This window comes from Jatropha curcas, chromosome 4, assembly GCF_041381405.1.
Source record: "Jatropha curcas cultivar XTBG-Jc1 chromosome 4, XTBG_Jcur_1.0, whole genome shotgun sequence".
NCBI lineage: Eukaryota > Viridiplantae > Streptophyta > Magnoliopsida > Malpighiales > Euphorbiaceae > Jatropha > Jatropha curcas.
This window is the reverse complement of record NC_143154.1, coordinates 631,840-649,623: the sequence shown is the minus strand read 5'-3', so window position 1 is coordinate 649,623 and position 17,784 is coordinate 631,840. Positions and strand designations below refer to the sequence as shown.

The 17,784-nt window shown below is 33.0% G+C and overlaps 2 protein-coding genes across 2 annotated transcripts; both read left to right on the top strand.

Moving 5' to 3' along the window:
- The first annotated feature begins 804 nt into the window (after positions 1-804).
- LOC105628615 (ubiquitin domain-containing protein DSK2b) lies at positions 805-6,948 on the top strand. Its single transcript, XM_037641389.2, has 9 exons — positions 805-912; positions 984-1,227; positions 3,158-3,940; positions 4,493-4,707; positions 4,785-4,898; positions 5,155-5,213; positions 5,403-5,431; positions 6,334-6,423; positions 6,507-6,948. The coding sequence occupies exons 2-9, from the start codon at positions 984-986 to the stop codon at positions 6,653-6,655; spliced, it is 1,683 nt and encodes a 560-aa protein (XP_037497317.1). The 5' UTR covers positions 805-912; the 3' UTR covers positions 6,656-6,948.
- A 3,637-nt stretch (positions 6,949-10,585) lies between these two features.
- LOC119371395 (zinc finger (C2H2 type) family protein) lies at positions 10,586-14,504 on the top strand. Its single transcript, XM_037641425.2, has 2 exons — positions 10,586-11,336; positions 13,863-14,504. Exons 1-2 carry the CDS (start codon positions 10,611-10,613, stop codon positions 14,502-14,504), a joined length of 1,368 nt encoding a protein of 455 aa, XP_037497353.2. The 5' UTR covers positions 10,586-10,610.
- The last annotated feature ends 3,280 nt before the right edge of the window (positions 14,505-17,784 follow it).

Here is a 17,784-nt window from a genome sequence, read left to right as displayed (position 1 = left end):
ATTCAACAATCGATTTCTGGGCACGGATTTCACTCCATTGGTCTGAGACGATCAAAACAAGGAAAATTAAAATATATGTCAGATTTTTAAATTTTAATTTAAAAATGTGATTTTAACTCAAAATATTAAATTAATATTACTTTTATTAATAATTATCTAATTTATATGAATTTTTTACTATATATATATTTTTTCCATTTAGACATTTTGTAACCTACGTTTGTTTGTTTTTTTTTCGTTGTATAGTCATTTTTTGTTTTCATTTTATGTTTTATTGTCTGGTTTTTTGAATATATTTTTAGGGAATTTGAGTGTGACGTAGATTCATTAAAATTATTTTAATTTATTGTTTTAATTTTAATAAAAAATTATATTTTTTTGATTTTTAAAATTTTATTTATTTATTAATATTAAAATTTAATTTTTGACACTTATTAAATTATTTTATTAAACAATGGGCGAAAATCCCAATGAAATAAAGTCCAAGAAACGCGTAACCAATGAGCGGGGAAGTACCTCCAAATCTCCTAGGAATCGAAACTTACGATCCCCTTCTAAGCATCTTTCTCAATACAAGACTCGTGTCGTTTCCCCGACAACACAACGCCGTATTAGGAGCGAGTGAAATAACTCACCTCCACAGCGCGTGAAATTCCCCAAGTTCCCAAAGTACCCTCACACACACAACTTATACCTTACTGGCCTATCTAAGACAAGTCACCTTCGATTCTCGCCCTTATATATAAATCTCTATATATTATTTAATTTTTATTTTATTTTAATTTTAACATCTTTTTATTTATTTTCTCTTTTATTTTTTTCACCTCCGCGACTAACGATCTCTCTCTTCTCCCGTTGTTGTTTGTTTTCTCTCCGTATTGGATTTCTTCTCAGCTGTTGCCTCAATCTAGGGTTAGGGTTTCGCTGTGGTTTTTTTTTTTTTTTTTTTTTTACGATTAACTAAAGAGTCTGTTGAAGATTAGATGGGAGGAGGCAATGGAGCTACTGATGAGGTCAGCAGCGATTCGACCGGCAGCGGCGCTGAGGAAGTCACCGTCAATATACGATGCTCTAATGGATCGAAGTTTTCGGTAGGGATAAGCTTATCCTCGACGGTTGAGGCGTTTAAGGCAGCACTTTCGGAGAAGTGCGATGTGCCGGCCGATCAACAACGACTGATTTACAAGGGCCGGATCTTAAAGGACGATCAAACCCTACAAAGCTACGGTATATCGAAATCTGTATATTTTTTTTTTCGCAATTTTGGTATTTCATTTATTGAGTATTATTTGTTGGAATGAAATGATTATATTTTTGTCTAAATAATTTTGGTGATCTGCAATATTTGATGTTATTGAAAAGCATTAATGCTTTCAACGTGATCATATGCTATAATTATTACTGGGTACTTAATTATATTCTCATTTTGTCATCATAATTTTGAGAAATAAGTGCATAATTTATCTGCTGGGTGGTCAAACTAAAACAACATCTATGGTATGGGTTAGAAATGAAATACCCATTAAAGGAGGAGCCCGATATACTGGAAATTTGCTTCCTTCAATCTCCTTAACCAACATGAGGTTATTTATTAGAAACAAGGAGAGCAGCCTTAACCAACATGAGGTTATTTATTAGAAACAAGGAGAGCAGCATTGAAGTCGACAAACTTTGATTCCTTCATGTATAAATATAGTGGTATAGGTGTAGAAATGAAACAGCTATGGTATGGGTGTAGAAATGAAATACCCATCAAAGGAGGAGCCCTATAATATTGGAAATTTGCTTCCTTCAATCTCCTTAACCAACATGAGGTTTTTTAGTAGAAACAAAGAGAGCAGCATTGAAGTCGACAAACTTTGATTCCTCAATGTATAAATATAGTGGTAAAACAACATATAGAATAAAAAGGAAAAAGATGTTGATTATTACTAAATAATTTGCTAAGGCAATGGATTGTTATAAAATATCAGCTGATTAGAAACATTTGCATTGATAGTTTTATAAAACCGCATCAATACAACCTTGCTTCATGCTGATGTGCACTCGTCTAGCAACCTTACCCCACTGCCATGTTACACTCCAGTACTTTGGCGGTGTTTTTTTTACTCCATTGCTGCTACCACTCTAATTTGTTGCTACTTGGAGTATATGATTAATGCGAACTTGAAGCCAGTTGGAGTTCATTATACTGACCCTTTTTATTGGAGGGAAAGTAAATCTCAGTCATGTTACTGCTGAGTTAAATACTAAATATTTGAATCCCTGTAATCCTATAGTCATTCCATATATATATATCAGTATGAACTTTTCAGGCTAAAACCTGTTCATAAATTTGAAATTTTTTGTGTTAGCATGCGCTCCCAACTCCAAACTATGGTGACCAATAAATGAGTAGCAATAATTTTAGATGACAAGTTCCTTTACAATTAATTGAGGTACATATATTTAGTGCGAATGATATTATTCAAACCATCAATGGATTTGGTACTGCTTTTATTTAGTACTGCTGTCAGTTGTATTTGTTTTGTTATGTAACCCAGTAAATTCCCTTTGTATAATTCTATCATAGTTGTGGGAGATTTCTTGCTGAGGATCTTGCCTTGCCTTTTTGTATAGTGGCTGTGTCTCCATGCTGTTGGATAGAATTTATGTTGCAATTTGGGAATTGTGTTCTGTGGCAAGTGAATGTAGAAGGAAGGCTAAGGATGTTTTGATTTCCTGCCCTCTATCTTAGTTGAGCTTTGAATTTCAGGGTTGTAGATCAGAATAATTAAATAGGTAACCTTCGTTTCTAAATTTAGATATGAAACAGGATTCTAACTTTGTCTGTTACCCCTTATTCAACACTTCCACTGTACTCAACAAATGGAAGCTTTGGGTGGCTTTTTTGTTTTGTTTTCAGTGGTCTATTTCAAAGTTCAGCGACTTTTAGAGCTCATCTCATTGTTTTCTTTTCTGTAATCAGATATTCAATTGTGCTAGTCTAATTCATGATTTTCCCAGGAAAGTTTTGTTCATGTTCTCATGACATTAGCTTTTAATTTGTTATGTACGAAAGCTTCTATAATGAAGGACATCATGGGCAATAATCAGATTTCTCTGTTTTCTATGCATGAATGATTTTGATGTGACTTTTTCCCATTATCATTGATAGGCTTGGAGGCAGATCACACCGTCCACTTGGTTCGTGGTTTTGCACCAGCTGCAGCAGCAGCAGCAAATACACCTCCTGCTAGCAATACTGGAGGTTCAAATGCTCCTTCAACTAATACACGGCATGTTGGTTCTAATGAAGGTGGAGCACTTGGAGGGTCTGGTTTTGGTGCTTCACTATTTCCAGGTCTTGGTTTAAATGGCTTGGGTGGCAGTGGTGGACCTGGTGGTTTGTTTGGAGCTGGACTTCCAGAGTTTGAACAGGTGCAGCAACAATTGACTCGGAATCCCAACATTATGAGAGAATTAATGAATATGCCTGTTGTTCAAAATCTAATGAATAACCCTGAGATCATGCGGAACTTGATCATGAACAATCCTCAAATGCGTGAAATCATTGATCGAAATCCTGAGCTTGCTCATATACTTAATGATCCTAGCACTCTCCGTCAAACACTTGAAGCAGCAAGAAACCCTGAGCTCATGCGTGAGATGATGCGCAACACTGACAGAGCAATGAGCAACATTGAATCTTCACCTGAGGGATTCAACATGCTTAGGCGCATGTATGAAACTGTTCAGGAGCCATTTATGAATGCAACAGCTATGGCTGGAAATACTGGAGGTGATAATGCAAATCCATTTGCAGCTCTTCTGGGGAACCAGGCAGGGAACCAAGCTAGTGATGGGTCAACTAATCCATCAAGTGCTAACTCTGAGTCCACCACAGGTTCCCCAGCTCCAAATACCAATCCGCTGCCCAACCCATGGACTTCTGCTGGGTGTAAGCTCTCTCTTTCTCACCCTTCATATTAATCATTTTGAAGCAGTTGAAAAGTAAATTACTGTGTATCTTCTTATGTTCTTTGTTCTTAATCTTTCTGCTAACTCCTCCTTCCTCCTTCCACTCCTGAAAGGTGTTAGGTTTGCAATGAGTCTACTTTCTATAATCATTTCAATGACATTCTGAGTTAAGTTAAAAATATGTTATTTAGATTTCAAAAATATTGTATGTCAATGGGTGATGGTAGTGCTTGAGTTAGGTTGGCTTTTTAGTGATTTTGTATTTCATCACTGGTCTGTTTATAACCTTTTCTCAGAGTTCCTAGATATTTAATACAGTTTTATTTATTTACTTGCCTTTTATTTTATGCACCTTAAAAATGTCTTATGAAGCATGTGACATTTAACTTTGATTAAGTTAGTGTTTTATATGTTTCTCTCTCTCTCTCTCTCTCTCTCTCTCTCTCTCTGATTATCAGTGCTTAAAAATGCAAAATAATAGATAATCTATCGACTGCTTTTGCTAACTTCTGATTAAATGCAACTTTTATAGCTGGTGCTGCCCCCCAGGCTAACACCACAAGGTCAAATACTGCTGGGGATGCTAGGGCACAGGCACCTGCTGGGTTAGGTGGACTTGGTCTTCCAGAGTTTGACAACATGTTTGGTGCTATGCCAGACGCTAATCTAATGACTCAGTTATTGCAAAATCCAGCTGTTTCACAAATGATGCAAAGCCTCCTTTCCAATCCTCAGTACATGAACCAGGTAACAAAATGTCCATGTTGCTTGGTATAATTCTTCTAAATATAACATCTTGCCAACTAACATCAATTTTATTTCAGGTTCTTGGTTCTAATCCTCAAGTTCGTAGCATGCTTGATTCCAATTCTCAATTAAGAGAGATAATGCAAAACCCAGAATTTGTTCGTCAATTAACTTCTCCTGAGACAATGCAGGTACATCTGTCGATTTTTGGCTTTGACTCTCTACTCATTCATGCATGCACATACCTCTCCCTAGTGATCACAACATGTGTGAAGTGAAGATGGCTGTGAAGTTGGTATTAGATATTGAATTGTTTTTGTTTAAGCTATTCATGATGTTTGCATTATTTAATCAGTCACCAAGGTTATTAGAACTCCCAAATGGTGCTATAATGTTTTTCTTTTTTAGTAAATTGAAGATATAAGCCATATGGTTTCTTTCATGCAGCAACTTTTGACCTTCCAGCAAGCTCTGTTGTCTCAGCTTGGTCGGCAGCAGTCAAGCCAGTAAGTTGTTCCATAGTTTTTTCTCTTAGTTTTTCCTGGAAATTTCCATTGACCTTTTGTAGGAATGGTCAAGGCATTGGATGGTTTTCACCTGTTTTGTTTCTTAGGTCTCTCATCTACATGTGACATCTTATGTGGGTTAGCTGTTCAGTTTGTTTTTCAGTTTACTAAATTGGTGTCCTTTTGCAGGGAACCAGGTCAGACGGGTCCAGGAACAGGTATTAAAGACAGTCTCTAAAACTTCAATTTTTTTCTGCTGAAATTGTGGTTGCACTATTTTGTTTGATATTTTCACTGTTTCATCATTTGTACCATCTAAAGTGGGTTGAGATTGCTTTGTTCCAATGCTAGGCCTCATATGGTTCTACTGTGCTTCATTTGAATGTTTATGTCCCCAGTGTGTTAATGATTGAAGCCTTCTATTTCAACTCTTCAATTTTCAGTTTGGAAGGAAGAGATCTGATAAGAGCTAATGTAGTAGTTTCTAAAAGCAATTATTTAAGTTTTGGTTCTTGTTGCTATAGTAAGATTAATAGCATGAAAATTGTTTTATGCTCAATGAAACCCTAGTAAGTAGAAATTAGATTCTTGGTGCAATGCCAAGGTTGTCTATTAACGCTGGAGGTTACACATTTGAACCCTAAAAGGCCTCCGATGCAAGTAAGGCTGTGTATGTCTAATACTCCCAGAAGCAGAATGTGGGAATCTATGTGCAGGGTGGGCACCCATTAATCAATGAAACTTAAAAGTCTCTGGCATTGAAGTTAGTGTCTTTTCAGTAAGCTTTGGAAGTCTGTTAGATTAGATTTCTTATAGTAAATTTATCTGGTTTCAAATCTATTTTCCTCTAGGAAAGTCCTAGGTGTACATTCTATCTGCAAGTCTATTGGCACTGCATAGTTTTTTAGGGTCTGCATTTGACCCTTTACCTTTTCTCATGTGTCAATAACCACGACAGTTTTTTACTGATCTTTTCCCTTATTTTTGCCCTACTACAATTCCGAAGAGATTTCTTATTGGCATAGCACCTCTCTTTTTATTTATTTCTATGCTCACATGTTCAAACACAAACAAAAGAAGGATTATTCGTGGGTGGATTTTTATGGTCTTATAATTGCAGGCGCACCTAACACTATGGGTTTGGAGATGTTGATGAACATGTTTGGCGGCCTTGGAGCTGGTAGCCTTGCTGTTCCGAACAGATCCAATGGTTCTATTCTTACCCTGGTTTTTCTTTTTCTTGCTTTTTATATTTTCTGTCTGTTTTGCATTTAAGCTTTGCCATTTTCTCAGTGCCCCCAGAAGAACTATATGCGACACAGTTGTCACAGCTACAAGAAATGGGTTTCTTTGACACACAAGAGAATATACGGGCACTAATTGCCACGGCAGGGAACGTGCATGCTGCTGTTGAACGACTTTTGGGGAATTCTGGTCAGTAATTTATTTATATATTCTATTTCATCTTGTTAGTGTCCATTTAGACCTGAGTTGTATTCAAGCCCTCTTTTTGGGTATAAATAAGTCCAATTATGCTAGTTAGGGCTGTGAACATTCTCGGTGTGTCTATGATCATTGGATGATCTTATTCCTCTCCTCCCTCCCCCCTTCCTCCCTCCCCCCTCTCTCTCTATCAAGGGTTTGTTGGGCCAAAGTGTCTTGTACATACTTTATATTAAGATTTGTTATATGAATTGTCTGCAAAATTTATTGAAACATTTTGAAATTTGTAACACTCGGTTTTTCTTTTTTAGTACCTTCAACTTAACCTCCTTCAAATGTCTCTACTCTCTACTTGCAGTTGCAGTTGAAAATATTTGGTTGTGCCAATATTAAGTTATTTTGTTTCTGTTATTTATTTATCTCTTGATTGTGGTAAATGGAAAAAACTGAATGGGAATGTCTTAAAAATAATTAATTCATCTCAATATATTATGTTCCCTTTTAATTTACTGGTAACACTGGATTTTTTTTGGGTATGTGGGGCTGTTAGTAAGCCTTGTTTCTGACAATGACATTGCATTGCGGGCTGCGGGTTGTGGATGTCGCCTTACAATTAGTTTTTGCTAGAGCCTCTCTAATTGGAATGGAGGCTTAGGTTTCTCTCTTTTAAGAGTTTTGATTATGAATGGAAAAATGCTCCATGAGACCCTGCTGCCCATAATAATGATTATTATTATTATTATGGTTTGCCCACGACTATCCTCACACCTTTCTAATTTTGCAAAAATTGACTGCTAAATTCAAATGTGTCTGAAGTTTTGTTTATTTCTGTCAAATAACATGCAGGAATATGTTTTCCACAATTTTCCGTTGTTTGGGGAGATAATGGGGAGATAACGAAAATAAGTCAATGAAAAGTTTTTTGTTTTTATCAAAGGAAAATTAAGTTTGTTTTTTTAGGAAAATGATTTTCCATTTTCAAGAGGAATTGATAAATTTATTATAATTTTATAAATACATAATTTTTAATTTATTAATCATTAGTAGCTATTTCACCATTAGTTACTGTTTTTTTCATATTTTTCTCATCTTTAACAATAAAAATTTTTAAAATATGACAGTTTTATTATTATTAATATTTTTGTGGTTTTGAGTTAAAAATTTTAATATTACAAATAAACAAAGTTCAATGGTAAATTATTTTTTAAAAACAAATTGAAATTTCTTATTTGAATCGCTTCGTATGATAAAAGAAATTATTTTTTAAGTGTGAAAAATTAAATTTAGTTGGTAGCTTGTCTTATTTCTAAGCTCCTGATTATTCAAGAGACAAGTCGTTTGATTAAAAAACTGAATAAAATCTAAAGAAAGATGCAGCTTCCTTCCATTTCCATACTCCAAACCCAAAACAAAACAGTGAGGATAAATGTTTGTCTTTCTTGAAATTAAAACTGAAGGCGTTTGAGATTTCTTTTGACAGAATTTGAAAAATGAGATAAATACTCTTATAATATAATTAGGTTGTATCAGTTTTTTTTTTTATAGGAAAAAGGAACAATGCTCATTTTATTTTCCGAGCTTGAAAAACTGTTACTTTTTATGAGACGTTTAAAGTTGTACGGTGATTTAAGAATCAATCAATTCTATTAAATTATAACAAAGTATTCATTAATTAGACTAAATTAATTTAGAAAAATTATAGAAATAATTATTGCATTTAATATAAATAAGTGTGGAATTGAAAAAAATATCATTAATTATTTTTTAATACTTTCAAAATAATTTATATTTACAGACAAAAAAGCTTTTTTAAAATGATTTATACATGTTGATAGAGAAAGTATTTATCCTAAAATCAATTTGAACTTGCATGAAATGATCAAAACGCTTTAATTATTATGAGAACAAAATATTTTTTTAACTAACAAAAATTAGTTAAAAATATTAAAAATTATTACTTTATTTTATTTTTTGTAAAAGTTGCGTATTTTAATCATTTAGTGTAAATTCGGAAGGTAGATTATATAAAAAAATTAATAAACATGATTATATATTCCCCTGAAGATTAGGGGCAAAATGAACATTATTTTTAAAAAAATCGAATTAATTAGGAGGTGTTGATTTATAATTATAACCGAAATTTTATTAAAAGATGAAAAAATTAATTAGCTATCAGCCACAAGTTATCAAAAACGGTAATACAATCATCATATTAACTATAAGTTTAAAAAAAAAAACATATATATATATATAATTTAATAGCAAGTGCACATGGTCAGTCGACAAAATATAGAAAGTCCAATAAAATATGTAAAATAATTAAAATAACATGGCAAGTCCATAAAATAGAAAACTCATTTACTTCCATCTCAACCTTGACCTACTACCTACTCTCTAGGTTTAATTAATTTTTTATTTTCATTTTTTTAAAAATAATAGTTCAGTTGATTGTTATTTTTATATTATTATTCATGATAATAGAAATTATTTCTTAGGGATTATATTTCAAAAATATGTAAATTCAATATACATTTCAACTATACATGTCGAATCATTTAATTTAAATGCAACAAAATTTCATTTGCTACAGATTATGTATAATAAAATAAATTATTACTAAATTAAAATAGATAAATAGATTGATTCTTTCTATCTCAAAATATGAGTTCTTCACTTTTAAGTTAATTTTGGGATTTTTTTTTAAATAAGTAAAGGAGTGCATTTTAAATTTAAATTAAAAAATATTTCTAATTATGTAACTTTTATAATTTTATATATAATTCCTTGAGGAAATAATTCTAAATATTTTTATAATCCCATGAATTAAAAATTTTATTATTGTAACTAAACAGCATAAAATGAATTGTTGAATTTTGAAAAATAACTTTTAAAAATAAGTTAATCTACAGAAATAAATAGAGTCCAAATAAAAAAAAATAATCTTCTAATATTCAACGTGTTAATTAATGTGAGAGACTAACCGTCACTTTCTAATACGATAAGTTAACAGTCTAACGATTGTTTTCGTTTTAATGTGAGAAGCTAACGGTTTAACGGTATAACGGTGACTTTCGTAAAATAGTCAATTTATTTATAACTATAAGTTAAATTTATTATTGAATTTGATTATACTCTACTTAATTTTAAAATTTGCAGGTCTAAGTATTACCAGTGAAATTTATGATTCTAACTTAGAGCTGTTATGAAATACCTAATTTTCCATATGGAAGTCTGACTCTGACAATATCTATATATACATATATAATTTTCTTTTCCATAAAAGCATAATCAGCAATTAATTTTTCAATAGATAATCTTTTCCTGCCATTTTTGAAAAATCACCAACTTATCTCCTCCATCAAATTGATAATCAATCCACGTGTACGTTCCATATAGTAATATTTCACTGGGTCTACGTACACACAATAAACAAGCACGAAACGACACCACAAATGCATACTGTAAACCGAAAGTTGATTTGTTTCTTGTAAGATATTAACAAGCTGCCAAAATGACAGCTAAATCCCAAATATATTTCTATATATAATATATACTATATATAACCGTGGAAAATAAGTGGATTTTCGATTATACCCTTAATTAAATTTAAAATATTTTAGAATAATCCTAATTATGTCTAATTAAAATCACATTATATTAATTTATTGGATATAATTTATTAAAGTTATTTTTAAATAAATACATAGATAATTAAGCATTTCAAAATTTTTAAATTTTTATTTTTTAAAATTTATTTTAAAATAAAATCAACATATATGTAGTAAAAATTTTTAATTTCAAAAATATATATAATATATGTGTATTAGTCTTCTCAGTAGTGTGTGGAGCGTAAGCTATCGAGTTTTAGCCTTTTCCATCGCAAGAGTTTTCAAACGTATAAAAAAAAAAACCCTAATATTGCTTCATTTGTTCTTTCATTTCTTATTTTGCAATATGGATAATAATGCAAATGACTTGGAGCCTGAAAAACCATCAGAAGAGCAACAAATACAAAGCCATAATAACAGCCCAGAAAATGCTAGAGAAGAAGATGATAACGTTACTCCTATCGAGACTAATGCAATATCACCACCAAGGCCTGTTCTTGAAACTGGAGCGTCTTCTACCCATGGTTCAAGGAAGAGAAGAGGAAGAAACAACGATCCGGGTGCATCATTAAGCATGGATGGCGATAACGAGGAGCGTGGTGATAACCGGAGAAGGAGAAAGACAGTTAACGCCGGAGTACCAGCGGTTTGTGCAGTTTGTAGTAGGAGGTTCCCATCTTTTTACTCCTTGTTTGGGCACTTGCGGTCACATACTAAGAGAGACTGGGGTGGCGCATTTCCTCCACCGGTGTATAATCCGGACTGGGGCAGTAAAGGCGATGGTGAGGACGACAATGATAAGCCGGAGCAACAATCAATTGCAGAAACACAGAAAGTTATGGAACATGAAGTAATACCAGCGCTTCTTGATGTTGCTAAAGAAACCCTAGCAAAAATGAAACAACAAGAAGAAGAACGAATTGCAGAGTTAAATGTTGGTTCAAGCAGGGAATCAGAACTTGATCTCAATGTTCAACCACAAGAAGATCAAGAAAATACTGAAATTAATACTACCGGACTCGATCTTAATCTCCCACCAAAAGAAGAAGAAGATGAAGATGCACCTTCTTTTTCTTAAAAGAAACAAGACTTTTATATTTATCTTTATGAACTTACAATTGAAAATCCATTAATTCCAGTTTGTTATAGTCATATGGATTTGTTGTTCTATCCTTTTGCATATCTAGCATTATTGTAGAGACTGGAGGGTGTTTTCCCTTTGAGGTGGGAGTCATGGGTTCGCCTTGTATTATTTTCTTAGCAAATAAAAAATTAAAATATTTTTGTATTGATTCCTTTTCTTTTTCTTTAGAAGAAAAAACATTTTCTTATTTCTTACATTTGATGTATTACTTTTAATTATTTATTTCTTGGAGAATTTTTATCCTAATATATGATGATCTTGTTGTGTCTATATGCAATATTAATGTAATGTATAGTTATATGGACAGATGATTATTATTTAATGTTACCAAAATAATTCAAATTAATAAATTTTTGCTGGATTGCATAGATGGTAAAAGATTTAATAGAGATACTCTAAATTCATGGCTCAGTGATATAGCAAGTGACATATTAACTTGATCTAAATAATATCTTCGATGGAAAAATTTGACTACCAGAGGAGAAGAAAGCAAAAGCGATTCCTGCATTAAGCTTAGGAATACGTTTATTTGCTAATATGATGGCCGGTCATAATTTAGTAAAGATTTTAAGTGGGTTCAATCCTTTACTTATTTTTTTTAATTTATTGATCTTTTTCGAGAGATACAACGTTACGGGAAACTAAGCGGTTGATGGAACTCTAAAGGTTATAAAACCCGCTAGTAGAAAACCGAAATAACTAGTTATAGTAGAACCCAGGGTGACAAACGAAAGACTGTAATGGATGCCCTAAACCAAAGACTTTCGAGAAAGGCGTTCTCCTGATACCGCTTTGTGGAAACCTACCCTAGTGGGAATGAGAATCTCAGATGTGAAAAAAGCCTAGTCGTGATGAGCTCTACTAGAAAGAAAAAATCTCCTCTATGAATAGAGGAGGATCAGACTTGAGCAGTTCAAGTTATGGAAGTTTCTATCTTCCCATAAATAGATCGTCTAATGGTGTCGATAGCGTGTCACGTCATGGAACTGATCATCAACGTGACTTCTTAACCTTAACGTACTTTCTTTCTTACTATATCATAGGCCTTCGTCGGGCTTTCGACATAAAAAAGCCTATCCGGCTTAGCTTTTCGCTTGGTTGTACAAGGAGCATGCCCGAGGGGGCTACTACGCTCACCGCGTACTTGAATCAATCACCACCTGAGCTTCGCCCTGCGGAAACAAGGGCTAATTGGCCGCACTTCCTTCAAAAAGCATATTTATGTTTAAACAGATCCATCTTATCAAACATCATTTCCCGAGCTGGACGTCAAGTCATCATGCCCCTTTTGCCGTGGGCGACACTCGTGGGCTGTCACATCACGATCATTCAATCAATTTCAGCAGGCAGGAAGGGCGCGAAAGCTACCGTTTCTAGAATGCAAACAAGGTTAGCTTCCTTTGACTAGATAAAAAAAAAAAAAAGAAAAATTACTGCATTATATCATATTTAAATTAAGTTGAAGCTTACTTTGTCTTTTTTTTTTTTTTTCCTTTTTTCATCGGTATTTCCACGCTTATCATTATTTCTTATTTGTAATTTATGGATTCTCTATTATTTCTGATCGGGTGAAAATGAATGAATTGAGAAATTTGAAAAGGTTGATAACTATTATAAAATAATATCAGATCTTAAAATATTTTTTTTGTGTAATTATGAAACTAGTTTATTATTTTGTTTTTTTGTGTGTAAAATAATCAAATTAATATAATTATTCACTTTAATTAATTAATTTAATCAATACGGTTTATTTAAGAATTAGTATTAATATTATAATATTAATGAATATTTAGAAATAAATATAGGCTTGAAAATTTTTTAAGAAAATATAGGCTTGAAAAGTTGTATTAGTATTATAAATAAGTTTAATTTATCTATTTATAATAAAAATAATAATATAGACCAAAAAAAAAAAATCCAATGATTAATGCAATACAAGATTGAAGATGTTAAAGAAAATATATTGTAAAAAGGGGATTAAGTTCCTTTTGGATTACGGTTTTTATTCATCAATTCTTTTTATCAGTACTCTGTTTTCAATTACAAGCGAAAACAATCTCTCTACTTTTTTTGAGTAGTTCCCAACCATTTCTTCCAGTGGCAAAGATTGAATAACAGTCTGACAAATAAAAAAATTGAATAATAATTTCAAAGGCCTTCATGAAGAGAAGTTTCTTTGCTGCCACCAAACGACATATCGTTTAAAACCCAAATGTAAATGACAAATAGCCTACGGTTTTGACACGAAAACATTAGAGGTGATTTAACAAAAGAGTCAGTTAAATTCCCGCCTCTTCAAAACGGTGTGAATTGAGCCAACCGGCTACTAAAAGTAACTGTCATTCAAAAAGAACCATCATATATAACTGCAAGCAACTGTGTCTCTACCATTTGATATCGATTTCTCTATATTTCTCTCCTTTCTACTTTCCCGCCATGGCCAATTTTCCACAGAAAAACCCTGCTGTTCCTTCTTCTTCTTCTTCGTCTTCTTCTTCTTCTTCTACCCCTCCTCCCCCTCCTCCTCCTCCTCCTTCTATACTTACAGTTGGCCATGGAGGGAGTACTTCTCGTGGTGGAGGGAATGGAGCCTCTGGAGAGGGTTCTTCAAGGAAGAGAAGCTATGGCGTTAGTGTATCCTCCAGTATCAGTGGCGGAGAAGGGCAAGTAAAGAGAAAGAAAGGTGAACTAATAGATCCTCCAAAATCCGATCCCATTTGTTCTTTATGTGATAAAAGATTTGGTTCGTGGAAAGGAGTTTTTGGGCACTTACGTGCCCATCCAGAACGAGATTGGCGTGGTGCATTTCCACCACCAAAACGAGCAGAGGCCAGTTGGTCACCCATAAGAATTGGCAACGCTGGTCAACAAGTTTTCCAGGGGCACTTGTTGGCTCCAACTTTATTGAACTTGGCCCATCAGACATTAGCCAAAATGAGACATGACATTGATTTGAACAGAGAACCACAAGACGCTGCAGGGCCTTCTGCTCCTCCTCCTCCTCCTCCACAAGGTGGCAACAGGCGGTGCAGTTTTGATTTGAATCTGCCTCCTCCGCCAGAAAATGGAGATGAAAATGATAATCATAAGGAGTAGCACAGAGAGGCTGAACCTTATTGACACTGGCATTGATTAATAATGATAAAAGATGAGAGACTTTAATATGTTACGTCGTTGTAATTTGTTTTTCCTTGTTGTTGAAGCTCTTTGTTCTGGTTCTAAGTATTTTTTCGACTGTGATTTTAGTTTCTTTTTGTTTATTTATATGGAATTTTTTTTTTAAAATTAGAATGCTTCATGTTCCACATAAAAAAAAAAAAAAAAATTCAGTTATCCTTTTAATTAACAAACTACCAATATCTTTTTTAAATTATTTTATTTAAGTTTGTATCATGTGATTTTTAAAACATAGGAGAACAGTAGATATGAATAAGCAAATGTCTTGGCATCAATACGCTATAAGAATTTTGCTTTAGTAAACTTTGTAATTTTTAGATATAATTTTATAATTTTTATGTAGTAAAAAAATGATAATTAAAAAATGAGAAAAAGTTGTCAAAATAATTAATATAATTAGTATTGATATACACTAAATATTAAATTTAATAATAGTTAGAAAATTAATATTACAAGTGCGTTAAATTAATTTCCTTCAAATTGAAAATAGATGCATACCAAAATAACATTAATTTCTACTCACCTTTTCCATTTTTAATATTTTGTAAGCATTAAAGGTGAAAATTTGCTCAATTTTGTAATTTTCAACAATAAGAAATTTGTTTGAATTTTATTAATCAAATGTCAATCTACCTTCGACCATCATTTTTATGAGCACTGTCAAAACGAGCAGCAGCCCCGCTCCGCCCGGCTAAGTTCAAAACAAGCTGAGTTAAAAAAGCTCTTTAAACAACGGACCTCCAATGTTCAAGCTCGGCTCTGCCCGCAGCGAAGTCAGACTTTGAACAGAATTCATTTAGCCTGTCTTCTCTTCTCTTTGAATCATAAATAATTACATTTGTCCGCCAAAATCTGTCCGCCACTGACGAAACCTGTTTGATTTTCACTTATACAGAGCTAATCACTTTCTTGATTCTCAGGGATACTACTCTAGAAAGAATTTGAACTTACACAAAGGATTGTTTTTGCTTGTTAATTGAAAAAAGAACTGGTTAGTAAAAACCATAATAACCCTACGTGAATTTAGAAAATCCTATATATTTTATTTAATTATACCTTAAGAGGATTGTTTGAATTTGTTTCCACACTTGAACTTCTTTGTTGTTCCTTTCTCATCTTCTTCTTTTCTTTCAATCAATCTTTTCCTTGCAGACCTTTCAGCAATTTTCTTATTCTCCAGTTTCCTTTCATCACTCGCCATATCTAGTGCATTCAGTTTAGCCACTCCTTCAGGCTTGATAACTCCTGTAAGAATCTTTTGGATCTCATAATTTTGCATGGGATTTCTTGACCAATACCATGGAACAAGCCCATGCATTTTACCATCAAACATGGACCGGCTTCTCTTTGTTGATGGGGAGTTATTTGCTGCTCTTGATCTTATAGGCTATGGATTCGTGATTGAGGACAGTGAAGGAAATTTTCAGTGGGCTGTATCGAGCTTTCAGGAAGGCAATGGGGATCCAGGAGTTGTGGAAACAAATTGCACTTCGAACGTGTCTTTTCTACGTACGAGATTATTTACCTCTAAATGGTATTGTTTTTTCGGAATTTCAAAATCTTATCAACACTCTCTATTCTCCAAACTCTAGATAATTTTGAGTTTGATTCGATTGTTTTGGATTGTAAAAACATTTTAGATTCTAGACTTGATATTAAAATCAAGTGGGTGCGAAGATAAGCAAATTTATATATAAGAGTTGTTAATCCAAGCTTGATCATATTCTCTCACTCTCTGAACCAACAATGTTCCTGAAAGAAATAAGTTAGAGTTGTCATTAAAAACTCAGATCATTCCTCATCTTCCACCCACCACAAAGAAGTAGCAAATAAAATATATCATTAATTTACAACATGCAACACTAACAGTAGTAAGAGATAAGACACTCTCTCAAATCCATATGAAAGAAGGAAGCGCTTGAACATCTTGAAGAGACATCCAAATACCCTATACATGAAAACAACCGTGTAACACATTGAAGAATGGGATTCGATTTTCTTTCTCTCTCTCTCTCTCAAAACATAAAAATCAAGCATGTAATACACAGGGTTGATTCTTGTCTCTTGACAGCCCCTCTCTCGTATTTCTCTTTTTTTTTTTTTTTTGCAACTTTTTATACTTTTTTTTGTTAAATAAATTATAGATCTGTATATGTTTGGAATAGATCTATCTTCTTTTTATTTTATTTTATTTATTTATCTCCGTCTTCTGTGGAATCTCTCCGTTTTATATGAAGTATTTGTTTCATTTTCGGTATTTATTTTGTTTTATTTGGACAGTGTCTAATTTATAGAGAACAATAGGTGAAGATTTTTGTGCTGTAGAATCTGATGGCGAGGCCTATTCTCCCATTAAATTTAATGTTTCAACTTCTTTGCCCCTATTTGATAATTGCTTTTGAACTAGTTGAGCGTTTTAATAAGTCAACGCTCTATCTCTATTAGCTAATTAGACAAATAATACCTTTTTTTTGTCATTTTAAGTTAATTAGCTAATTAAATAACTATTTTTACCTAATATCCAGACATCATTATGAGGGACCGTATAATCTGGCTAAGGGTTTAGTTACAGTTAAGGCTCCTTCCCCCTCATTGCAAATGCGTTTAGTGGGTTCGAATCCGAGAGTTTTTTCCACATGCTCAGCCTACATTGCCAACTGAGCCACAACCCGTAGGTTGATTTAAATTTTTTTTAATGAAATCTTAATATTATATATATATGATTCAATTAATTATTCATAAAAATTGGCGTAATACGTGATATTTACAAGGTTAAGAATTCATATATACTCGTGAAAAATCCAAATATATTTTGATCTAATGTTATTTAACTCATTTGATTTTTTTTATGAAAAAAAAAATTGTAATATTTTTTGAAATTCTAAAAAAATGTGTTCATCGAGCACAATGTGAAATACTTGGTAAGGTTATGATTTGATTACGGCTTGTTTCGCAGGCCACAAACAGAAGAAGAAGAGGTAACTGTATTCTGTACCACAAGTGGGATTGTGGCTAATAATAGAAGATGGCCCCATTTGAAAATTTGGCAGCATTTTCTCTTTTCCATAAACACGTAAAATAATCTTCTTCTGTCTGTATATTTGTTTTGAAGTTATTTCCATAATAATCCTCTGCCATAACTCTGTTACGCAAAACCACAAAACTCTCAGATAAGGAGAAGTGGACGCATGACGTTCTC

What these genes read in the sequence shown, in the direction of transcription:
- LOC105628615 (XM_037641389.2), top strand. Translation starts at nt 984, where the DNA reads ATGGGAGGAGGCAATGGAGCTACTGATGAGGTCAGCAGCGATTCGACC. An exon ending in TCAAACCCTACAAAGCTACG is followed by an intron (nt 1,228 to 3,157) that starts GTATATCGAAAT and finishes TATCATTGATAG; the next exon opens with GCTTGGAGGCAGATCACACC. An exon ending in CTTCTCCTGAGACAATGCAG is followed by an intron (nt 4,899 to 5,154) that starts GTACATCTGTCG and finishes TCTTTCATGCAG; the next exon opens with CAACTTTTGACCTTCCAGCA.
- LOC119371395 (XM_037641425.2), top strand. Translation starts at nt 10,611, where the DNA reads ATGGATAATAATGCAAATGACTTGGAGCCTGAAAAACCATCAGAAGAG. An exon ending in ATGAAGATGCACCTTCTTTT is followed by an intron (nt 11,337 to 13,862) that starts TCTTAAAAGAAA and finishes AATTTTCCACAG; the next exon opens with AAAAACCCTGCTGTTCCTTC.